Below are 26,299 nucleotides of genomic sequence, written 5' to 3' on the forward strand. Positions count from 1 at the left end.
AGTTAGCCAAGATCATGCACATTGAATACATGTTTATTAGGTATATAAATAATATAAATCAATCCCCATGGCTTCAATTTGTTTCTTCTTTCTTTGTTTCAGTTCATAAAGTTAATAAATTTATTTCTAAATCTCTTTTTCTATTCCTCTATCTAGAATAGTGTCTCTTAACCTGGGGCTATTCTGGACCCCAGGAAACACTTGGCAATTTCTGAAAACATACTTTGTTGTCACACCTGGGAAGGATGCTTCTGGCATCTGGTGGGCAGGGTCCACAGAGGACAGGACAGCCCCCAACCATCGCAAGGAATCATTCAGCCCAACGGCAAGAGTGCCGAGGTCAGGAAACCCTGCACTAGCGATATTTAGAAACGTCTGGAATAATGCTCGCTCATATTAGTCACTATTTCTGAGTTGTGTGACTCTTGGTGATTACTATAGTTTTGTCTTTGACATATCTTAAGATTTTATATTGACTTCATATCAACTATCATTAATGTTTTAAAGTAAAACAACAAATAAAGGTATGTATGTGTAGAAACTTGTCACAAGAGAATATTATTGTAGTCCTGACTGGTTCCAAATAGGAAAAGGAGTACGTCAAGGCTGTATATTGTCACCCTGCTTGTTTAACTTATATGCAGAGTACATCATGAGAAACGCTGGGCTGGAAGAAACACAAGCTGGAATCAAGATTGCCGGGAGAAATATCAATAACCTCAGATATGCGGATGACACCACCCTTATGGCAGAGAGTGAAGAAGAACTAAAGAGCCTCTTGATGAAGGTGAAGGAGGAGAGTGATGAAGGTGAAGGAGGAGAGTGAAAAAGTTGGCTTAAAGCTCAACGTTCAGGAAACTAAGATCATGGCATCTGGTCCCATCACTCCATGGGAAATAGATGGGGAAATAGTGGAAACAGTGTCAGACTTTATTTTTTTGGGCTCCAGAATCACTGCTGATGGTGACTGCAGCTATGAAATTAAAAGACGCTTACTCCTTGGAAGGAAGGTTATGGCCAACCTAGATAACATATTTAAAAGCAGAGACATTACTTTGCCAACAAAAGTCCGTCTAGTCAAGGCTATGGTTTTCCCAGTGGTCATGTATGGATGTGAGAGTTGGACGGTGAAGAAAGCTGAGCACCGCAGAATTGATGCTTTTGAACTGTGGTGTTGGAGAAGACTCTTGAGAGTCCCTTGGACTGCAAGGAGATCCAATCAATCCATCCTAAAAGAGATCAATACTGGGTGTTCGTTGGAAGGTCTGATGTTGAAGCTGAAACTCCAATACTTTGGCCACCTCGTGCGAAGAGTTGACTCATTGGAAAAGACCCTAATGCTGGGTGCGATTGGGGGCGGGAGGAGAAGGGGACGACAGAGGATGAGATGGTTGGATGGCATCACTGACTCGATGGACATGGGTTTGGGTAGACTCCGGGAGTTGGTGATGGACAGGGAGGCCTGGCGTGCTGCAGTTCATGGGGTCGGAAAGAGTCGGACACGACTGAGAGACTGAACTGAACTGAACTGAACTGAGAATTATCAGGATTCCCAGTCTCAAAAAAATGGAAATCTGTAAAAAGTGTTAGAGAGGATGTTTGTTCTCCCACATTAGGGAAGTTTCTTGAATGTCAATGACTAGCTCATAATATAGATCTTTTCAAAAGAACAGAAAACAAAAAGCAAAATAAGTCACAAAATATTTTTTCTCCAAGAAGTACACAATATTTCAGTTTTATAAAGACACTGTACCATTAAAAGAGTGAAAATCAAAATAATTAAGTAAAATTATGTGTTTATTTGAAAGCACTTTCACTGTCTCAAGCCCACGTACATGAATGACAAATAGCTCAGGATAGAACTAGATGTCCTTTGTAGTATGTGATTTTTTTTTAAGATCAGAATGTCTTTCAAAATGTAATCAAAACTCCTTTAATTAAAATATATTTGCATATCATTTAATAACTACAATCAAAAACTTAAACTCCTGTCTCTCACGAATAATTCACAAGCTATAGGTTTCTCAAGCTGTATATGATGGATCATTCTTATTCCTTCATAAACTGCTATTTATTGATTATCTTTCATGTAACAGGTAATGTACTAGGTGTCAAGATACAATAATAAATGAGGAATGGACCTGCTCTTGAGAGGCTCAGAAATAATTAAAAGCCAGAACAAGAAGTATATCTTCGTAATTTATTCAACATTCTTTGAAAGTATAGGAATAAGTCCTCCAGAGACCTGTGGAAGGCTTCATGGAGAAAGGGTGTGAATGGTTTCAGTAAAAGGATTGGGGGTGTTTCACAGGTGAAGGAAAGAAGGCAAGTGAAGAGAAAATGATTCTAGATGCCATCAGTGGTTGATGAATTTTCTTTGTGCTGAAGGACCTGCGGAAGTAGGGGAAGGTCCATGCAGGTATCTTCCTGATTGATGTCAAAAAATCATTTAACTCTGTGAGTCAATACTAGACTTCTACTCTTTCTCCTTAGTGTGAGGTGAGAGTGCTGAAGATAGCACAGCTACAATTGGCATTGCTCTCCAGGTAATTTTTAACACATGCTGAAGTTGAAGAAGTATTGGTCTAGGAGACTTAAGATGGCACCCCACAAATGAAGACGGTCCCACTTCTCCCGAGAGAGCAGAAAGGAAAATAACCTACACAAACCCTCCTAGTTATCACCTTTCTCTTAACTGGAGACCCAGATGTTTTTCCATGATTTGCTCCTTCGATCCTCTGTCTCCACGGTTAGTAAAAGTCAGAAACATATTCAGTAGGATCCTAGGAGTATCCTGGAGAATACCCATGTTACTAAAATCTTTACTAGTTTTTATGTCTTCCAAGTTTAACTATTGATATTTTTTTTAATGACCCAACTTTAAAATAAAGCAACTTTCATTTTTGCTTAAAAAAAAAAAAGTACCATTCTGGTGAGTGACGTTGCTAATAGGACAGGTTATACATGTGTGAGGACAGGAAATATATGAAAAATCTCTGTAATTTCCTCTTCATTTCATTGTAAACTTATTTAAAAAATAAAGTCTTTAAAAATTAAGCAACAATAACTATTTGTACTATTATTAATGTTTAGTTGTGGGTTGTGATTTTTAGGGTTTTTTTTTTGAGTCAGATGTACTGAAGATAATTTACATAGAATAAAACTGGGTAATTCTGCGTATTGTTCTAGGAATTTTGACAAATGCTTCAAGTCACATAAGTTACCATAACACTCAAGACATAGAACATCTCCTTTATCTGTTATCTTTTGCACAATTCCTCTTGCCTTGAAGTGATTGGCAAGAGATCCTTTTTCTGTTCCTATGATTTTGCTTTTTCCAGAATATCTTAGAAATCAAATGATCCAGCACATAGCCTTTTAAGTCAGGCTTCTATTAGTCAATATCATGCATTGAAGATTCATCTATGTTGCTGGTGTGTATCAGAAGTGCATTTCTTTTTACTGTTTAGTAATATTCCATTGTACAGTGAAGATACACCACAGTAAAATGGAATGTTTATTCACTGGTTTATTCATTAAACCACTACTTTATCCATTAAACCACTGACATTTGGGTGGTTTCCAGTTTTAGAAGACTATGCATAAAGCCAATATAAACTTGTGCATACAGATATTTCATTTCTCTTCTGCAAATACCTAGGAGTGGGATTGCTGGATCTTACAGTAAACATGTGATTAGATTTATAAAAAATTGCCAAAGTGACCGTACCATTTTGCACTTGGCACCAGCAATGCATGAGGAATTCCAGCTTCTCTATATTCTCAGCAGTTGATATTGTCAGTTTTTTTTGTTTTATTATATTTTTACAATGTCAGCCATTCTGATAGCTATATACCGGTATCTTATTGTGGTGTTAAATGTAGTACATTTCCCTAATGACTAATGATACTGAAAATCTTTTTATGTGCTTCTTTGAAATCTGTGTATATTATCTAACACAATCTATGTGCAAATCTTTTGCCCATTTGTTAATCTGAATTTTTTTTTAACTGCACTGTTAGAAAATTCTTCATATATTCTGGATCCTAGCCTCTATCAGATATGTACTTTGCAAACATAATTTCCCCATGTGTGACTCTTCCCATTTTTTAAACAATGTCATTTTAAAAGCAGTTTTTAATTATGATGAACCTCAATTTATCATTTAAAAATTTATGGATTATGCTTTTGATGCTGTATCTAAAAAATCTTTGCTTAACCCAAGGTCACTAAGATTTTCTTCCATGTTTTCTTAGAGAAGTTTTATAGTTTGTGGGTTTACATTTAAGTTTATGATTAATTTGAATTATTTTTGGTATGCAGTTTGAAGTATGGTTGAAATTCTTCTGTTTTTGTTTTTGAAAATGGATTCTAATTCTGCTATAAAAGGTCCTTTTAAAATTTTAATTTTTCATTACTAGCATATAGAGATATAATTTGTTTTTGCATATTGAACTTGCATCCTATTACCTGGCTAAACTCACTTTTTAAAAAAATTCTTAGGAATTTTCTACCTAGAAAACCATGTCATCTATAAATGGAGACATTTAATTTCTTCCTGTCTAATCCATAGGCTTTGAATTCCTTTTCTTTACTTACTACGTGTGCTAGGACCCACAGTATGATACTGAATAGGATTGGTGAGAACAGACATCTTTGTCTAGATCCTGATCTTAGAGAGGAAGCATTAAGTCTGTGACAATTCAGGATAAAGCGTCAAATTTTTAGATTTTCACAAATGTCTTTCAAAATACTGAGGAAGTTTAAGTTCCTAGTTTCCTTGATTTTTATAAATAGGATATTGAATTCTGCCATTTACTTTTCACTTTTTTTTCAAAAAACTTATTTTCATATTCATAAATTCTTTAGGTCAACAGTATTTATGAAGTTTTATATCTGCAGAACAACTTTAAGAAGGGGAGCTTATCATTCATATCTTCTGTGCTTTTGGTAAAATGTTTAACAACGTTATCTGTGACTTCCGACATTAAACAATAATACTAGTGGTAACACAAAATTTCATACCCATCCACATTTTAAAAAATGAAAATAAAGACTTGGAATTAGGAGCCAGCTAGCATCTGGTACCTGTGGGTCTCACTTGTTTTTGTTTATTCATCCTGCTTTCTCAAGGCTTCTGGGTTGTTTTTTCTTTCCTAGAAAAACATGGCTGGACATGAAATTTTCAACATCTCTGGTTTGTGTGATAAGACCAAGATACTATTTTTTTTATTTTCATCTTTCCGTTTCTCTGTTCAAAGAAAATCTAAGAATTCTTTGTCTCAACGAATCATTCTTACTGTCTCAACAAATGGTGCCACCAGCTTTACTCAAGTCAGAAACCTGGAGGTCATCCTCATACCCTGTCACCCTCACCCCAAATCGTATTGAATTTACCTCCCTGACTGAGCCCCTTATCTAAGACCCATGCCAACCATTGCCTAGTTCAAGCCTTCATCATTGTTCTCATCTTACATTCAAAGGTCACTTTCCTGGATCATAAGAACTAAGCCAATTCTCAGTCTTAAAGTATCCCAGTTCTAATTAGTGTTCCAGCCCTAATGCCTTCAGGATAACTTTCACATAACTTTCCTCTGCTTATAAGGCCCACTTTGCATGATCCAGTATCTAGAAGCCCCACATCTGCCCCGTTTATCTCATCTGGAAAGGAAAAAACAAAACAAAACGTGTCTAGGGCTTTGCACCTTCAGGGGTGCAGGCTGCCCACACAGAGAAAATGGGGGTTATTCATTACTCTGACACTGCTGCTCTTCAGACAGGGTCCTTTATGTAGAAAATGCTCAGTGAACTCATGTGAGGATGAGCCCCAACCCTAAAGTAGACATGGTGGATAGGAAGGCCAGGGAAAACTCGGTGACTTTCATTAATGTCCGAGGTTAACTCGCAGGTCTCTAAACACTTACACTATTTTTAATCCTTGTTCCTAATTTTGGGAGCCTCTCTCTGCACCCCCATTCTCGTAACAGCTGAATGCTTGGTTTCTCAGCCTCACGCCACAGACCTCATGGACCAGATACGCTCTGTGGTGGAGGGCTATCTTGCCCATTGCAGGATATTCACAGCATTTCTGGCTGCTCCTTCTAGAATCAGTAGCACTCAACCTCCCCACAGTTGTAACAGCCAAACACGTCTCCAGATATTGCCAAATGTCCCCTAAGGGAGCGAGTCGCTTGCGATGGAGAAGACCTGCTCTGAATGAAAAGATGCTGTGTGCTCAAGTTCAAGACGGGAAGTCTGTAAGAAAGAACCCCTAAGGAATCGAGTCGGCAGGGACTTCAGTCAAAGCAGAACAGTTCCCCAGGGACAATGAAATGGGGGAAGCCGGCCTGAGCCCCTGCAGCGTTCAGATCAGAGCCAGCTGTGAGGAGTGCATGTGATGGATAGAACAATTTCTCCATTGTCACGCAAAATCATTGCACTTCTCTGGATGCAGCCTGCGTTTACAACCTCATCTCTTTGCACATAACTTTTACCTCCGTGAAATATCCTATGTCATCTTCAAGTGACTGTGTAAGGCCTACTGGCAGACCAGGAAGTTGAGATGATAAAGATTAGGGATGGTAGGTATAATGGTGGGCCATTTTTTTTTTTACAATGTACATACACCTTTTTATAGGCCAGTATCATCTTTGCTTTTTAGCTAAGCAACTTCCGCTATGCATCTCCATAAATCCAACGCATTGTCAGATCAACTCTTTCTCTGTTGAGCCTCTAGAATAAACCTTCATTTCAGGATATACTTTAAGGTAAATAAATATTTCTTCTATTTGCATTTTAAGTTCTGGAAGTAACTAAAAGCATAAAAAAGTAATGAATCAGTCTCGAACCTAACTGACTTCAGAGAGGTTATAAATGGCGACATACGCTCATTTCATTCTCTGCTGAAAATATGTATTTTCTGTGACACTATGTTTTAACTAAAAAATTCCAGTTCAGCATATTCATACATTGAATATACAAAACAGCAGGTCCCACTGATTTAGAGTAAGAACACACACACAGACTGGGAAAAAAAAAAAAGGAGAATGAAAGTTGAAATATGTTTGATTAAACTGACTTTGATTCTACCGATGTTCTAATTGCACCCCAGGCCCAACAGTAGAAAACTCACCATACATCCTTAACAATATTATGCAGCACTGAGGTTTTCCTGTATGGATAACGGCATGTAGACACTGAGGAAGGATGGGATGAATTTATGAACCAGCCAAACAGAGATGCTTTGTGGCTTCTTTCTCTTGGAATCTTAACAAGGCCTGCTGTCATGGCATTTATTCTAGGGCTTTCCATTCTATACGGGCACTTTGTTGACTGACTAGGGGGATTATTTCAGACACTGCTTATGGGTTTTCAAAAGAGAAGTCTGACTAATGATTATGTAGCAACATGGCTCTTAGGTGACATCTCTTTCCTCAGACATGTTGAGGGCATGCCGCCACCACTTACTGTCTCCACGGCACAGCAGAGGCCCCAGTTTATAAGCTGCTTCTGAATGCGGCCGACCAGTGTCTGTGATCACAATCTTAGTCACCGGCAAATGTTCTTTATAAGAAAGGAACCCAGTGTCATTGGTCCTGAAAGACAGTCACAACAACCACAGCAAGTTCTTAAATTATTCTGATTAACATAGCTAGAAAGTAAACAATAGTCCTTATTGCATTTCAAAGCCAAGATGTTCTGAGCTACATGAGTACACATAAAAGAGTCAGGATCAAGTTGCTCATCTGAGGATGAAAAAACAGGGCAGCATTTTAGTTGTCCTTGCAGTCAGAATATAGCTGGTGGTTTTAAGTTCATTAGCCATTTTTTACCTTTTAAATGAGATGGTTAATCCGTTGCCATTTAATGTAATGATTGATAGTGCTTTTTTAGATCTATCACTTTGGTATTTATTTCTTATTTTCCCCCGCACAGGACATCTTGTATTTCTTTTCCCTCTTTCATGCCTCCTCTTGGTTTACTCCATATTTCTTTTTGCATTCAATTTTATTTTTTTACTCACTCTTCAGCTATATATCTGCTTATTTTATTTTAATATTTGCTTCATGGATTATAAGATGCATCCTTAATTCATCACAGTCTACTTAGATTTTATGTTGTATTACTTAAAATGTCATAAGCTTACTATGGGATAATTTTAACACTCTTCCCTATACAAACACCTGTTCTTTATGCCATGGTTGCAATATATTTTAAATCCAGATGCTACAAACTTTATAATACAATAGTGAATTTTAATTTATTTAATCAAGAGAAAAATTTAAACACTGCTTTTTCCATTTACTGACATATTCATGATTCCCAGTGCCCTTCATTCCCACCTAAAGATCTGTTTTAAACGGTCCGTTTAGCCTGAAGAATTTCTATCACTATTTCTTACGGTACAGTTCTGCTGACAACAAATTCTCTCTGCATTTGTTTAATCTGAACAGGACTTAATTTTACTTTCATTTGTGAAATATATTTTCGCCCTCTGTAAAAGTCTAGGTCGACACTGCCTCCTCTTTCCCCACGAAAGGTGTCATTTCATTGTCTTCTGATGGGAGGTCACCTTCATTTGTATCCTGATTCCCCTGTGTGGAAGGTGGTCCACCAGATCCACCCAAACTGGCCACTTTCAAAACATTTTTCTTTATCACTGGCTTTTAGCAAAGTGAGCCACCAGCCAACGTGTGCTTCTCTCTGGTTTTTAATTCTGCTTCAGATCTTCTGAGTTTCTGAGGTCTGTACATCGAAGTTGTATTAATTATTTGTTGATACTAATGCATAACAAATTAACCCCCAAAACAAAGTGGTGACTTAAGACCTTTTATATAATTTGTGATTCTTCTGCTTTATGACCTCTGGTTCAGTGTCTCTCTCAAGGCTACACTCAAAGTGTTAGCAAGGATTGTAGTCAACCCAGTGCTTGGGTGGGGAAGGCTCACTCCTGAGGCTGTTGGCAGTATTCTACTTCTTGTTGGGCATTGAACTGAGAGTCTTGGTATTCACCACCTGTTGGTTGAGGGCGACCCTCGATTCTTTGTCCACAACAGCTCACAACATGGCAGGCTGCTGAATCAAACAAGAAGGCTAGAAGATGCAGAGAGTGAATTTCGAGCATGTTAGAAGTCATGGTCTTTTGTAACTCAGTCTCTGAAGTGACATCACATCATTTTACCATATGCTATTCTTTAAAAGCAAGTCACAAGGTCCATGCAACACACAAGAGAAGGAAATTACACAGTGGTGTGAATAACAGGCAGTGTGGATAATTGGGGGCCATCTCGGGGGCTTGCTTCCAGAGATGTTTATTAAGCAAATTTGACAGATTTTCAGCCATGGTTTCATCAGATGATATATACTTTTGCCTCATTTTATTTCCTGCCGCTCTGGGACTCCAATTTCTTGCCGGTTAAATCATAGATATTTTCCCACAAGCCACAAAGGGTCTGTCAATTTTTCTTTCAATTTTTTTTTTCCTGCGTTCTTCAGATTGAATGATTTCTACTGATCTGTCTTCAGGTTTACTGAAGATTTCTTTTGCTAACTCCCGTAAGAGTTGAAATCTATGCAGTGAATATTTAACCTCAGATGTTACACTTTTCTGTTCTAAAATGTACATTTGCCTCTTTAATAAAGTTCTCATTTATCTGCTTAGAATACCCATGGTTCCTTTGTGATTATTTTTACCTTTAATTTTTCATACATTTTTTTAAGAGTTGATTTAATATGTTTGCCTGCTAATTAGGACCAGTGTCCCTGCACCTGTTTCTGATGGTACTTTTATTTTCTTGACTTTGGATCAAAGTTTGCTCTTTTTTTTTGGAATAAGCAACCATTGCTATGATATTCTGGATATTATGGGTGATACACTGTAGAGACTCCAGAATCCACTATTCTTCTCAGAAGAAGAGAAGAACATCTACTTTGTTTTCCCGAGTAGTTAAATCACAACCTTAAAACAATAAATGCTGGAGGCTTGTTTTTACTTCATCGGGGTGGGCCTGGGTCAGTTTCACTGGTAGTTTTCAATCATACTCAGTTTGGGAACATAGTCTTTGCTGTAAAGGCCTGGACCTTCTGCCATTTCTATTTCTAGGGCTTTACAAAGCCCACATCGACCAAGGAGACTTACACTCCCCATCTGGTCTCTCTGGCGGTCGCTGATGAAATTCCCGTGTCGCGTGATCAGCGGTCCAACTGCATCTCTCTGCATGTTCCTAGAGACTGCCCCTGCGCATGTGCAGCTCAGAGGCCAGGGCTCTGGAGGAGCTGATACAGTGGTCTCCTCTCAAGTGGTTTTCTCCTTGCCAAAATGTCCAGAAATCCATTTCCAGTCATTCTGGTTCCTCTGAAGCTCCCTCTGATACCTGCAGCCCCCTCAACCTCTAGTAATCTCTTTGAGTTCTAGTCACCCTACGGCAGGTGATTTGGTGAGTAACTTCAAAGAAAAGGGATCTAAACATAAATCTCATCCACTGATAGCCCCTTCACTGAAGGGTTGAAGGCTCCCAACCCTGGTAGTTTCTGCCTACATTTGGTTATTCTCCACTTGCTTCAAGTTCAGCTCAGTCACTCAGTCATGTCTGAATCTTTGTGTTCCATAAACCGTAGCACGCCAGGCCTCCCTGTCCATGACCAACACCTGGAGTTTACCCAAAATCATGTCCATTGAGTCAGTGATGCCATCCAACCATCTCATCCTCTGTTGTCCCTTTCCCCTCCCGCATTCAATCTTTCCCAGCATCAGGGTCTTTTCAAATGAGTCAGCTTTCGCATCAGGTGGCCAAAGTATGGGAGTTTCAGCTTCAACATCAGTCCTTCCAATGAACACCCAGGGCTGATCTCCTTTAGGATGGACTGGTTGGATCTCCTTGCAGTCCAAGGGACTCTCCAGAGTCTTCTCCAACACCACAGTTCAAAAGCATCAATTCTTCTGCGCTCAGCTTTCTTTATAGTCCAACTCTCACATCCATACATGACTACTGGAAAAACCATAGCCTTGACTAGATGGACCTTTGCTGGCAAAGTAATGTCTCTGATTTTTAATATGCTGTCTAGATTGGTCATAACTTTCCTTCCAAGGAGTAAGCGTCTTTTAATTTCATTGCTGCAATCATCATCTGCAGTGATCTTGCAGACCCGAAAAATAAAGTCAGCCACTGTTTCCACTGTTTCCCCATCTATTTGCCATGAAGTGATGGGACTGGATGCTATGATCTTAGTTTTTTGAATGTTGAGCTTTAAGCCAACTTTTTCACTCTCCTCTTTCACTTTCATTAAGAGGCTCTTTAGTTCTTCTTCACTTTCTGCCATGAGGGTAGTGTAATCTGCATATCTGAGGTTATTGATATTTTTCCCGGCAATCTTGATTCCAGCTTGTGTTTCTTCCAGCCCAGCGTTTCTCATGATGTACTCTGCATATAAGTTAAATAAGCAGGGTGACAATATACAGCCTTGACGTACTCCTTTTCCTATTTGGAACCAGTCTGTTGTTCCATGTCCAGTTCTAACTGTTGCTTCCTGACCTGCATACAGGTTTCTCAAGAGACAGGTCAGATGGTCTGGTATTCCCATCTCTTTCAGAATTTTCCACAGTTTGTTGTGATCCACACAGTCAAAGGCTTTGGCATAGTCAATAAAGCAGAATAAATGTTTTTCTGGAACTCTCTTGCTTTTTCGATGATCGAGCGGATATTGGCAATTTGATCTCTGGTTCCTCTGCCTTTTCTAAAACCAGCTTGAACATCTGGAATTTCATGGCTCACGTATTGCTGAAGCCTGGCTTGGAGAATTTTGAGCATTACTTTACTAGTATGTGAAATGAGTGCAATTGTGTAGTAGTTTGAGCATTCTTTGGCATTGCCTTTCTTTGGGATTGGGATGAAAACTGACCTTTTCCAGTCCTGTGGCCACTGCTGAGTTTTCCAAATTTGCTGGCATATTGAGTGCAGCACTTCACAGCATCATCTTTCAGGATTTGAAATAGCTCAACTGGAATTCCATCACCTCCACTAGCTTTGTTCGTAGTGATGCTTTCTAAGGCCCACTTGACTTCACATTCCAGGATATCTGTCTCTAGGTGAGTGATCACACCATTGTGATTATCTGGGTCGTGAAGATCTTTTTTGTACAGTTCTTCTGTGTATTCTTGCCACCTCTTCTTAATATCTTCTGCTTCTGTTAGGTCCATACTGTTTCTGTCGTTTATTAAGCCCAGCTTTGTGTGAAATGTTCCTTGGTATCTCTAATTTTCTTGAAGAGATCTCTAGTCTTTCCTATTCTATTGTTTTCCTCTATTTCTTTGTGTTGATGGCTGAGGAAGGCTTTCTTATCTCTCTTTGCTTCAAGTAGGTGTTTTTAATAAATAGTTTTCCTCGGATTATAAATGTTATCTGGGGTTAGGTTAGTTCTACACAAGCTACTTAAGCATAAGCAGAATTTAATATGAAAAGTTTCAAAATTTTATTTTTAAAAATTATTTATGATGAAAAAAAATGTCACGCAGAGATAGGAGAGTTATTGGTGACTGATGTTATTGTTTAGTTGCCACGATATATCTGATTCTTTAGTGACCCCATGAACTGTAGCCCGCCAGGCTCCTCTGTCCATGGGCTTTCCCAGGCAAGAATACTGGAGTGGGCTGTTATTTCCTTCTCCAGGCAATCTTCCTGACCCTAGGACTGAACCCACATCTCCTTCATTGGCAGGTAGATTCTTTACCACTGAGCCACCTGGGAAGCCTATTGGTGATTAGATTAATTTTTTAAAAAATTTTTATTCACATTTTAAAATACACTGTGGGCATTTGTGTGTGTGTGTGGGTGGGTGGGTGGGTAGGTGTGTGTGAAGGCAGCAAGAAGAAAAAGGTATCTTCCAAAAATAGTAGAAATTTTGAAAAATCGTACTTTAAGTAAGAGAGACAATGTTCTTCACGCTGAACACATAACAATAAAAGTACAATAATGACTCCATACAGATGCCTCCTTTAGAGGCATAAAATAATCTGCTTTTTGATATAACACCGTCTTTGATATTTTTCAATTGAATAAATGTAATGTCAAATGAATAAATAAAACATTTCAAGCTCAATATAAAATCTAAATATTATAGATTTCCTTTTTCAAAATATGATAAACAGAATATCAGTTTTTCATAACACAGTGCATCCTTTAAGAAAATAAAAGAGCTACATGTTTAAGTAATTGTGGGAAAGTCTAAGCTTACATATTTAAAGGTTTATAGGCAAGATTACTGAAGAGATATGTTAGTAATTAAGTATATTTATTTAAATATAATTTATGTAAATTTTAATATATTTATGTAACTATGTTTAGAGAATATAATTCTTAATTATACTTAATTTCAAAGATAATGATAATTGACTCAAAATGAAAAGCAAGCATGAAACAGATGCCTCTGTTTCATCATATTACAAAAATAAAAGGTGCATGACTCATGCTCTATTACCACAAAATTCAAATACAAAGATCTTGATCTTCCCATCTAGAAATCAGATTAGTTGCAACACATTTCATCCAAACATACCTTTATCTAATTTCTTCACTGTACTAAGTTGTTCAGTATCTACCTACCTATATATGTGGCAGTGATTCATTTTTTAAAAATTAATAATAAACTTGATTTTGCATAAGGGAATCATAAAAATCACCATTCATTCCGGTCAGCATCACAGTTGCAGTAATACTGAGAATCAATGCAGTTCCCCTCCAATCCACAGGTACATTTTTGAGGATCAGGCAAAGAACCTCCCCAATAAGTTTGTGTTTCATTGGTTCTTCCAATCCACCAGCTCAGAGGGGTTCCATCTGAAAAATAAAGGTGAGAAAAACAACATCTGCTTTATAACCCGTGACCTTCCACCCCAGTATAATTCCCTTCCTTCCCAAATCATTAAAAAGAATGAAAGGAGGAAAGACTGGTTTGATGTAGTGATATTCCAAACTTCGTAACTGATGGTATTTCCTTAAGAAAGCTTTTTTTAAAAAATATTTCATTATTTAAGCTTAAATGATTGATATATTTTTCTTTGAGTAGAAAAGAAACCAGCAGTTTCTATTTAATTCAGGCATAATAGTAAAAAAATAAAATGTATTGAGAGTTCACACATGCCATTTCCTTAAAAATAATTTTTTAAACAAGAAGGCGTCAAATTATAATCCACAGTAATTAACATATGAGAAACAAAATTGATTCAAGAACATAAAATGCCTATTAGAACATTATGAAATGTGTCTAAAGTCAGTGATTTATCTCAATATACTTATCAACTAAAGATAAACTAGCTGTTTAGGCATGGTATGGCACTCCCTCACTATGATTCAAGATATATTTGAAAGTATATATTTTTTCTTCTCTTTACTGGCTTGGCTACTGCTTCAGAGACTACAAAAACAACACTGAAAGATCTTTATGTCCAAAGCAAATACAACACTCAAAAACAAAGTTTCCCTCAACCAAATGCATTTCTTTCTATGATGAATGTTCAGTTACCAGCTCCTTCACAGAGCTAAGACTAAAATGATGCCAAGAAGCTAGAGCAAGGAATAGATGGAACATTTAGATATGGTTTGCAGGCAATCTGTCTTAGGGAAAAAACAAGTTAGAGGGAAAAAATCATAGTCACTGGAGAGTCAGGGCGTGAGAAGAAGGCAACATCAAATCAGTCAGCTCCTCAAAGGTGCTCGATCATTTTTCCATTGACTTTCAAACCTTTCATGTTGTGGCCATTATCCTTACTTTTACTAATTTCTCCCTTACTTACAAATGACAATGCTCATAAAATCTTACTATTACATTGGATCTGTGCTAATGCAGATAACTTCTTACTCAGCATTATTATACATTCCTGTGCACTATGCCAAGAAATCAAGGAGCTGTTGGAGGCTTGTGTTAATATACTATTCAATATCAACAATCTTCATTCTCCTTAACTGCATGATCATTAACTACATCAACTGAAGGCAAAATCTACTTGAAATATTTAATAGATCTATTTCGACATACTGCTTAAAACATTATGTGGTTATAGATTTTTTTTAAATAAATCATTATTCTTAAATACTGCATAGTATTTTCACATCTAAATTTGCTATCTTCCCTATGAAGTAGAAACCACTGAATGTTTTAAAGATACCAAATACCTCTGATTTCCTTAGTCTTACTGAAGTGTCCTAAAGAATTTATATAAGAAACAATTAAGAAAAGCAGGAGAAAATTTTAAAGTTGAAATTAAAATGATAAAATATCAGGGATCATGGTAGATCACTTCTACTCCCATAGTTATGAATAAAATTCCAAATGGCTTGAGTATTTACACTGACCACCCTGCCAGTGTGCTGAGCTGGAGGACCCATATCTCGCTGGAAACAATTTCACAAACATTTCCATTTTATTCATCCACAATCATAGCATGGTTATTGCTTGATGCTGCTATAGCTTCAAGATTTGAAACTGTAAATTTAACTTGTCTCACACCACCGTCCTGATCTTTCCCTTACATTCCTTATTGCAACCTCAAAATCCAAATTGTTCCCTTTTTTCCACCTCAAATGCATTCTATATGGATTCCAGGGTCAAGGACCTGAAGAAAAATCTGTGTATTCAAGGGTTACCCTCATCCCCGATTCTACAGCCTTCTAGAGTTTACTAATCTCTTCGCCAGTGGCTCCCAAGCCTGGCTAAAACACCCGGGGAGCCTCAAGAGCAAAGTGTAGGGCGCCACCAGCCCTGACGGCAGGAAACTCCTTCACACTCAGCGCCATCCTCTTGTCATTGTGTGGGGCTCGCTCACTAACATTCTTGGGGATTTTGTTTTCTGGTTCTTTCAGAGTTTGACTCATTTGTGACTCTGACGATTGTCTTTCCTTTTCTTTATTCTCTAGTCAAGCAACTTAGTTCCATTTTGTTTCATCACATTCATTTACGCTTCTGTATTTATGGTTCTCTTGGCTGTCTGAGGAGGCCTTACAGATAGCTGGGAACAGAAGAGAAGCGAAAAGCAAAGGAGAAAAGGAAAGATATTCCCATCTGAATGCAGAGTTCCAAAGAATAGCAAGGAGAGATAAGAAAGCCTTCCTCAGCTATCAGTGCAAGGAAATAGAGGAAAACAACAGATTGGGAAAGACTAGAGATCTCTTCAAGAAAATTAGAGATATCAAAGGAACATTTCATGCAAAGATAGGTTCGATAAAGGACAGAAATGGTATGGACCTAACAGAAGCAGAAGATATTAAGAAGAGGTGGCAAGAATACACAGAAGAACTGTACAAAAAAGATCTTCATGACCCAAGATAATCACGACGGTGTGATCACTCACCTAGAGCCAGACATCCTGGAATGTGAAGTCAAGTGGGCCTTAGAAAGCATCACTACGAACAAAGCCAGTGGAGGTGATGGAATTCCAGTTGAGCTATTTCAAATCCTGAAAGATGATGCTGTGAAAGTGCTGCACTCGATATGCCAGCAAATTTGGAAAACTCAGCAGTGGCCACAGGACTGGAAAAGGTCAGTTTTCATCCCAATCCCAAAGAAAGGCAATGCCAAAGAATGCTCAAACTACCACACAATTGCACTCATTTCACATACTAGTAAAGTAATGCTCAAAATTCTCCAAACCAGGCTTCAATAATACGTGAACTGTGAACTTCCAGATGTTCAAGCTGGTTTTAGAAAAGGCAGAGGAACCAGAGATCAAATTGCCAATATCCGCTGGATCATCGAAAAAGCAAGAGAGTTCCAGAAAAACATCTATTTCTGCTTTATTGACTATGCCAAAGCCTTTGACTGTGTGGATCACAACAAACTGTGGGAAATTCTGAAAGAGATGGGAATACCATACCATCTGACCTGTCTCTTGAGAAACCTGTATGCAGGTCAGGAAGCAACAGTTAGAACTGGACATGGAACAATAGACTGGTTCCAAATAGGAAAAGGAGTACGTCAAGGCTGTATATTGTCACCCTGCTTATTTAACTTATATGCAGGGTACATCATCAGAAATGTTGGGCTGGAGGAAGCACAGGCTGGAATCAAGATTGCCGGGAAAAATATCAATAACCTCAGATATGCAGATGACACCACCCTTATGGCAGAAAGCAAAGAAGAACTAAAGAGCCTCTTAATGAAAGTGAAAGAGGAGAGTGAAAAAGTTGGCTTAAAGCTCAACGTTCAGAAAACTAAGATCATGGCATCCAGTCCCATCACTTCATGGCAAATAGATGGGGAAACAGTGGAAACAGTGTCAGACTTTATTTTTTGGGGCACCAGAATCACTGGTGATGGTGATTGCAGCCAAGAAATTAAAAGACGCTTACTCCTTGGAAGGAAGGTTATGGCCAACCTAGATAGCATATTGAAAAGCAGAGACATTACTTTGCCAAGAAAGGTCCATCTTGTCAAGGCTATGGTTTTTCCAGTGGTCATGTATGGATGTGAGAGTTGGACGGTGAAGAAAGCTGAGCACCGCAGAATGGATGCTTTTGAACTGTGGTGTTGGAGAAGACTCTGGAGAGTCCCTTGGACTCCAAGGAGAGCCAATCAATCCATCTTAAAGGCGATCAATCCTGGGTGTTCATTGGAAGGACTGATGTTGAGGCTGAAACTCCAATACCTTGGCCACCTCATGCGAAGAGTTGACTCATTGGAAAAGTCCCTAATGCTGGGTAGGATTGGGGGCAGGAGGAGAAGGGGACAACAGAGGATGAGATGGTTGGATGGCATCACTGACTCAATGGATATGGGTTTGGGTAGACTGCAGGAGTTGATGATGGACAGAGAGGCCTGGTGTGCTGCAATTCATGGGGTTGCAAAGAGTCGGACACGACTGAGCGACTGAACTGAACTGAACTTCCTCTTAGAAGGGCTTCCCTGATCGCTCAGCTGGTAAATAATCCACCTGCATTGCAGGAGACCTGGGTTCAATCCCTGGGTTGGGAAGATCCCCTGGAGAAGGGAAAGGCTACCCACCCCAGTATTCTTGCCTAGAAAATTCCATGGACTGTATAGTTCATGGGGTCTCAAAGAGTCAGACACGACTGAGTGACCTTCAGTCTTCCTCTTAAACTACACTTCCATATTTGCTTATCTATTTTTTTTTTCTTGTAGATTCCAAGATAGATATTCACTAACAATGAGCCATCAGTCACATACTAAAATGGTAGGATCACTGTAAGCATGATGTCCTGGAGAGCTGGGAAGAGAGGAGCTCACTTCAATTTCACTTTATATGTGTTACCCCACCCGCCACCTGGTGGCATGGAGGTGTCTAGACAGAAGAGTCTGTATTAGACAGAGGAGCGAGGAGGACATCAGAGCTTGTTAAACAGTACAGGGTCCTGATGGAAGCAATGTTTCTTAAATGTAGTTTTCTTTACACAGATTAATCTTTTGGATGCTATGTTGGGTGGGTAGGAGATAAGGACTGATGGCCAGTTGAGAGGCCAGTACGAAAGGTCTTGCAACAACATCATGTATCACGTCATTAAGGCCTGCACGGAGGAAGAATTGGTGGGATTCTAGATAGTCTCACATAATGAGACGTTCTAAAGAGAGAAAACACAAACTAGAATCAGAATTTAGGAGCAGACTGGTTATTAAAGGTAGAATAAAAGAAAGAGTTAAACATGGTTTTCTGATTCCTATTTGAGCTACTGAAAAAAAAAAGCCATGTTTCCAGCAGCCTGTTCTAATTTTCAGTTATACCCAGAGGGTAACTTGTCAACAATCTGTGAAAGAGTCACACGGAAGAGTTACTTTGAGAAAACGGAGTCATATTTTTATTAGCTCTTTTCCATGATAAAAACAAACTGAATGTGTCACTTGCCCTTTACAAGGGATTGACACTGAGCATTTGCCGAGTATCAGGAGGAAGCCCTTTCTGTGCAGTGCTCCGATTGAGGCCAGGAAGAGACACCAGAGACAATCAAGGCTTTGAACAAAGCTCAGTGTCAGCTGACCTTGTTCTTTTCTCCAGGCAATAGCGTCTCCGTGACTTCCCGACTGTGACAGGCTTGCTAAACACTTGGGGAGCACACACCCTGAGCGGCTCTATGCCACCACCTTGGCAGAATTAAACTCTGCAGGAGCTGGTGCAGTAAGGCACCCCATGGGTAGGGGGATGGATGCCCCAGTTCACTTACCTTCCTTGCTTACGAGCCGTGACTTCTTGCAGTAGTAGGTCAGCTCCTGTTCACAGTGCTCCGCGCGGTTAATGGTGGCCTGGAGTTGCTCCATGCTGGCCACATACTCGAAAAACCCAGTGTAGGGCTTCTCTGGGTTGGTGTTTCGGACTCTTGTGACGTCAGAGCCATTGTGTTGTATGATGGTCCACGCAGTTTCTTGTATGCAGAAATGGGGGGAGAAAGAGAGGAGACCATCACTAGTCTGCAAAAGTTAAAATAAATAAAGAAAATCAAAATCACCTTTTATCTGAGTCAAATTTTTCTAGTCATCAAACCTCTCTGAGAGGTAGAATCAACACAAATGGATTCATAAAATTTTTAAATTATAGTAAAATAATTCTTTTCCCTGAAGTTTATATGACTGCCACGCATTTGCAGTGTTTTTATTCTACATTTTTCATATAATTCAGCCAGAAAGTATTCATGGTAAAAAAATATTAAGAAAACTGATTATTAAATTTTGTACATTTCATCAAATCTGACATACTACTTTTAAAAGAGGCATCATTAATTTTGTTTAAGAAAGGAAAGAATAATACTGCCTATTATAACTGTAAAACATTGCCGATTGTTGATACATCCTGAATTCAGAGATGTTACAGTATGAAAAAAAGGCATCTTTGAATTTGCAAAATATTTTAAATTATGTAACATAAGCAATGATTTGTCCATTTTTAGAAATCATCCACGCTGCCAGCAAAAAGAAAGTCAACTTTTTATGGTGCATATATCTCCCTTCAGACAAATTTTAATTATGAGTGTACACCTATTTCTTTTTTAAATCAAGCTTCAGAGAATTTTTTTTTAATAATATGGGAAAATGTACAAAATATTTAAGTGGGGAACGCAGGATACAAAACTGTATGTAATATGATTATGCTACATACACAAACATATATACACCAATACATATTCATAGGACACAGATGTTAGGAAATTACACCAGAATTACACCTATTTCTTTAAAAGTCAAATTTGAAATATTCATTTTGGTATCATGTGCTCTGCACACTGATGCAGTGCAATAGCAAATTATGGTTTTGAATACGTGACACAGCATCAACATCTCAACTCACAAGAAAAATAAAACATCTCTGTGTATGTGTGAGAGCTATCACTATTGGTACCTGAATGTCTGTAAACATTTCCATCACACTGATTACCAAAATTATTTAGACGAAATAAAAACCCTACAAGGGTTGTAACAGAAGATAGACATATTGTATCTGTCTTTCAACTTTCCCAGCAATCAACTCCATATTATATTTACCGTGATATACACAGGCCTAAGAACACATTAATCAAAAGGCCTCTGATTTAATAGGTGAGAAACAGATTGGAAGTTGTCAAAACTCTGCTATAAATGTGCCGTTAAGTCACATAACTCTTTGGTATTACAGAAGAAGAGTCTAAATTGGAGGAAAACAGTAAGTAGAGATACTCAGCTCCCCTGTTTTTAGAGAATACATTCACATGGATCAACACAACCAAAACAAGAAATTCCACTCCCACCCCTCTCCTGGTCATCAGAATTTTGAATAGAGAGGCGTCTTAAATAAATGAGACAGGAGGCAAATTTGACAGCCTTATTCTCTTCCATGAATGGAACATAATTTTTCTCTGAAACCATAGCCTTTTATAGCCATTGAAACCATTGCTTTCATTTCCACCTTGAATTTCACCTGACTGAACAGCCTGATCAGTAAATTGTTTTCCTCAAAGAGGACATGCTATATAAGCTAACAAAATTAATTATGGATGGCCAGACAGCAGGACAGCGAGAAGATCATCAGGAGACCTGAGTTTATGGATCTGGCATGGGTCTGCACCCTTAAGAAAGTCAGGTGAAATCTGAGCCTCCAATTCCAAATTTGAAAAAAAAAAAAAAAAAAGGTGAGGGGGAGAATATAGGAGGAAATATATTAAGTCTGAAATTCTATCATTTTAGCCACATAGTCTTGGCTATTAGAAATTTAAGATTATTAACTGGGCAAATCTGTTAACCTAGCCTCTGCTGGACTCTGCTTTTATTATTCAGCAGAACCATTCATCCTTTCTTGTAGGGAATCAACGGCATGGGTGAAGCAGCTCATCCCTGGCTGAGTAGCTGTCAAAAGAGCTGGACAATAAATCTACATGAAGCCTTTGTCTCTTTGCCTTTCGGGTCACCCTTAGAGGGACTTCCCTATCGTTCAGCATCCTCTGGGTCATGATGAACACATCGTGTTCTTTCAAGGTCTCTTAAGGTGGTGTAAGAAATCCAAGGCCATAGTGCATGGTGGCTGCTAGAGGGCAGCTCACAGAAATGTCTCCTTTTGAAATTCTAAAATTTCCATATTATGATAGTTTCTGCAAGCGAGTTCACTTTCAGTAAAAAGTGCTACAAAGATGAAGCTATGCGGATGCTGCACTTATCAGTAATTAAGATGTGCAGGGCAAAGGAGAGACAATGAAAGCATCACAGTGGATTCTGGGCAATAGACATGAGGGCCCAACACCCAGGCTCCAGTTCTCATGTGTTTTACTAACAGAGGAATCTCTGCAAACTGTTATACTGTTCTTTTGGACATGATCATGGTATCCAATGTTTCTACAAATACCTGTTTAGAAATTATAACTACAAAAGACAAAGACTTCACTATGCGTAATTCAGTGTTCTGTGATTTATTAAATCGTTTTTTTCCCACTGGTCGGTAAGCTCTACTAGAAGAATGAGAGATTCTAATTTGCTAACTATGGCACCTCTAGTGCGTGCCTGGGCCCAACATGCAGAAAAAGATCCCAGTTACTGAAGGGATAAATGAATGAGTGAACAGAACCAAAGTGCTGCCCAGACTAGAGCACAGTCTTCCAGGTGATGTCTGTGATTCTCTGGTGGCTCTGAGACTTTCGCTGCCTTTTAGCTGCTTTCCAACTTTGGAAATAGTAGACATCTGATGCAACTGCAAAATAATGTTAAAGCTGAAACTGTGAAGGGTCTGAGACATCCCACTGGCAAGCTAACAAGTTATCTTGCCTTCTATGTGCCCACTAAAGTTGCACCATGAGAGAGGGACCCCAAAAATGCGAGACTTGGAGCTTATGGAGGATGGCTGGCACACCTCCATCCCTCCTAAGAGTGAGAGAGGATTCGGGAACGCAACAAATCTTCTCCAAAGAGAAGACGGGCAAGTCCTCAGGTGTTTATCACTCTCAGAAGGTAGGCAAATAAATCCGGAGAAGATAAGCTTTGAATTTCTCCAGAGAAGTCCGCTATCTCTAACTTATAAGACATACTTATATTAAATTATCCTTTAACACAGACTTACTTTTTTATTGTTGTTGTTATTTGTTTTGCTTAACAAGAAAGTCATTGTTTCCTTACAAGTAATTCCTATCTACAGGCCGGCAAATTCTACCTGCTAGAAGCTGTCTGGGTTCCTCTGCTGTGGAATAAGCTGGTTTTGCCTCCATTGGCACAGTTATTTCAGTATTACTGATGTAGAGATATATCTGTTCTTTGAAGCTTCTTCAGTTCAGTACAGTTCAGTCACTCAGTCATGTCCGACTCTTTGCGACCCCATGAATTGCAGCACGCCAGGCCTCTCTGTCCATCACCAACTCCCGGAGTCTACCCAAACCCATGTCCATCGAGTCAGTGATGCCATCCAACCATCTCATCCTCTGTTGTCCCCTTCTCCTCCTGCCCCCAATCCTACCCAGCATTAGGGTCTTTTCCAACAAGTCAACTCTTCGCATGAGGTGGCCAAAGTATTGGAGTTTCAGCTTCAACATCAGTCCTTCCAATGAACACCCAGGATTGATCGCCTTTAGGATGGATTGATTGGCTCTCCTTGGAGTCCAAGGGACTCTCAAGAGTCTTCTCCAACACCACAGCTCAAAAGCATCAATTATGCAGTGCTCAGCTTTCTTCACCGTCCAACTTCTTACAACTGAAGTTGTAAATTGAAACTTCTTACAACTGGCTATATTACATCTTACCAGTTTCCTCATTAGTAAAGTGAAAGTAAAAGTCGCTCGGTTGTGTCTGATTCTTGGCGACTCCATGGACTATACAGTCCATGGAATTCTTCAGGCCAGAATACTGGAGTGGGTAGCTATTCCCTTCTCCAAGGGATCTTCCAAAGCCAGGGGTCGAACCCAGGTCTCCTGCATTGCAGGCAGATTCTTTACCAGCTGAGCCACAAGGGAAGCTCCCTCATTAGTAAGGTTAAACATTAAATAAAATCTTCAAAACATGTTTAGCTTTTATTTTTATATCTGTGTAAGAGTCATGATTTAATTTTTTTGAAGATTATCCTTTCCAAATCCAAAGAGAGTTGTCAAGGTAAGGAAACACAGGGAAATGCGAAAGGAGAGATAGCAGAAAAATCTATGAAATTAATATATATGCTAAAACACTGAAAGGCATTTTGGGTCTACTGGTGTAGACCTGAAGTGATTTCTCTCCCTGAAGTGATTTCTCTCCCTGAAGTGATTTCTAATATACAGACTGTATGTTAAGCAACTGAGTAATTAAGAACTTGATTTATCTTGGGCTGACTGCTATTTTTTAATGTGATAACAGTGTAAAGAAAAAAAAATGCTGTTTAAGCAACACAGTTGCAGAGTGTGTATTCCTTCAGGATTAATAGCTGCGGGTGATAGAGGTGATAAAGACTGTAAGAACAGGCTGGAATTGCTGTGTTAAGGAAAGCTGGGTGATAAAAAAGCAGCTAGCATCCTTGAGCAAAACTGGATGTAAACAAGGCTGCATTTAAATAACAGTAGTTAGTTATTAACTCTCATAGCTATTAGGAAGGTCTTTATTGTTGAAATCCCTGTAGTAAAGATAGTTTAGCTGTTTTAAGTCTCACACTCTCCAGCCTTCTCGTGAAAGGGTCTCAAGAGCCCTTATCTTGGGATCACATGGGGAGCATGCATTTAATACAGCAGAGACCCAGGCCTTGGTCTCTAAACTTACTGAGTCAGTGAAACTAAATCCAGGAGTCTTGGAAGTTGGTGCCTGGGAAAAGGTGAGCTTAAGCCATAGAATTATCATTTCCACAAAACTTCGAAAGCCATAGCTGTACCGCTCATCACTTTCTCCACACTGAAAAGATGTCCTCACAGTGTAATGTTTGATGAGACATTTCTTACATAAAACTATTTCAATATAGAAAAGGCTTTCATGAAGAAGAAGAAGAAGAAAAAAAAAAGCCCTGTACATTCCAACAGAGACAACCACTGGGATTCACATGATCCTAAAAATTTTTTAATTTTATTTAGAAGACTGTTTAGAAAAAATTTTCAGACTTTTAAGTTTCAGAAATTATCCATTCAAAGGAGATTTTCTTTGTATCTTTTAGCTTGTAACGGTTAAAGAAATTTAAATCCATGTGGATTCATCTGTTGGATAGTAATTCTAGACTAAGTATTTTTTCTTTAGTTACACATTTGAAAACTACCAATCCAGCCTTTTGTCCTGCCTTCATAATTGGTATACCTGATTGCTGTACCTTGAGGATACGTTATTGGTTACAGGCAATGAGACACTGATAGAATGTAGCCTTTTCTAGCGGAAACATTTTCAGGCTGGGAAAAGAGACCAAGGTTTCAGCTCTTGATCTATCCCTAATGATATTCCTTAGCCTGCCTCCCTGAACTTCCCTGAGTCTTGCTTTTCTCATTTGCAAAACCAGATCAGTAAGGAAAGTCTCAAGTTGTAACATGTACTTTTCACTGGCTTGTTATATTCTGGGACTGTCACTTTTGTTTGAATATATTTCAACATTCTGGAGCTTCTGAAAACACTTTGCTGTCTCCTAAGTGGATTATCTGTGTCTCAGTCCTCCTCTTCAAAGGGTTTTAAGCTTTGTGAATGTCCTCTTTTTCATCAATATTTTTTGATAACCTTGGTAAAGCACCTCAAGTGACTAAAATAGGCATTAGTAATATAATATAATAAGGTAAATGTTGATTTAATAGAAAATAAAATAATCCATTCAATAAAATGAAATTAATAATTTCCTTACCATTAAGGTGGTCATGAAATATGCACATGGCCTATAAATTACTAAAGTATTATGCAAAAAACATAATATAACCAATGCAAGTATGTGTATCAGATTCTCCTCATTTATGAATTTGCCTACTCACTAAAATTTATTTGAATCCCCAAATCAGTTCTTGACGCTTTCCTGTATGTCTGCATATACAAAGCCAAAATGGAAAAGAGTTGCCCAATATGAATTTCAGTTGCCCAGCTGAAGTTGAACACAGCCAGGCTGTGACACCTTGCTTCAGCTCTCATCCTGTAAACACATATTCTATTTGTCCCATGTAGGCAATGGCAACCCACTCCAGTACTCTTGCCTGGAAAATTCCATAGACGGAGGAGCCTGGTAGGCTGCAGCCCATGGGGATACGACTGAGCGACTTCACTTTCCACTTTCATGCATTGGAGAAGGAAATGGCAACCCACTCCAGTGTTCTTGCCTGGAGAATTCCAGGGACAGGGGACCCTGGTGGGCTGCCGTCTATGGGGTCGCACAGAGTCAGACACGACTGAAGCTACTTAGCAGCAGCAGCAGCAGCATGTTCTTTGCTGATTTCACTCTTTACTTTGGCCTCCAAGCAAAGAGCTAGAGTGCTGTCCAGGGTTCTAAGCACAAGAAGGCTACGTTGTGCTTCCTGGGAACACATGTGATAGATACGCTTCCTTCAGGTATTAGTTCTGGTGCTGTTGGTTGTGATTTCAATGTTAATGAATTAACAGTATGCATTAAATAAGGTGTCTTTAATCTGAAACACAAGTGAAACAAGGTTATATATTGATCAGTTGAGAATACTGTGACCAGAGGCGTGCAGGAACTTAAGTGAAAGTGAAAGTCGCTCAGTCATGTCTGACTCTTTGCAACCCCATGGTCTATACAGTCCATGGAATTCTCCAGGCCAGAATACTGGAGTGGGTAGCCTTTGCCTTCTCCAGGGGATCTTCCCAACCCAGGGATCGAAGCCAGGTCTCCCGCATTGCAGGTGGATTCTTTACCAGCTGAGCCACAAGGGAAGCCCAAGAATACTGGTTACCTAATCTTACTGTAAGGGATTCCCT

General features: G+C 38.9%; 1 protein-coding gene across 11 annotated transcripts in view; it reads right to left on the bottom strand.

The window, feature by feature from the left end:
- The window catches only part of CNTNAP4 (contactin associated protein family member 4), a 269,244-nt gene that overhangs the window by 51,583 nt on the left and 191,362 nt on the right, over positions 1-26,299 (bottom strand). For all 11 annotated transcript variants that reach the window (XM_081508573.1, XM_081508581.1, XM_081508575.1 and 8 more), the window contains 3 exons: positions 19,165-19,362; positions 13,677-13,833; positions 7,469-7,596 (listed from right to left, as the gene is read on the bottom strand). In XM_081508573.1, the coding sequence (XP_081364699.1) occupies positions 7,469-7,596; positions 13,677-13,833; positions 19,165-19,362 (483 nt within the window). The remainder of the gene's footprint in view (positions 1-7,468; positions 7,597-13,676; positions 13,834-19,164; positions 19,363-26,299) is intronic.

This window comes from Giraffa tippelskirchi, chromosome 7, assembly GCF_054371585.1.
Source record: "Giraffa tippelskirchi isolate mGirTip1 chromosome 7, T2T-mGirTip1v1.2.pri, whole genome shotgun sequence".
Classification (NCBI taxonomy): Eukaryota; Metazoa; Chordata; class Mammalia; order Artiodactyla; family Giraffidae; genus Giraffa; species Giraffa tippelskirchi.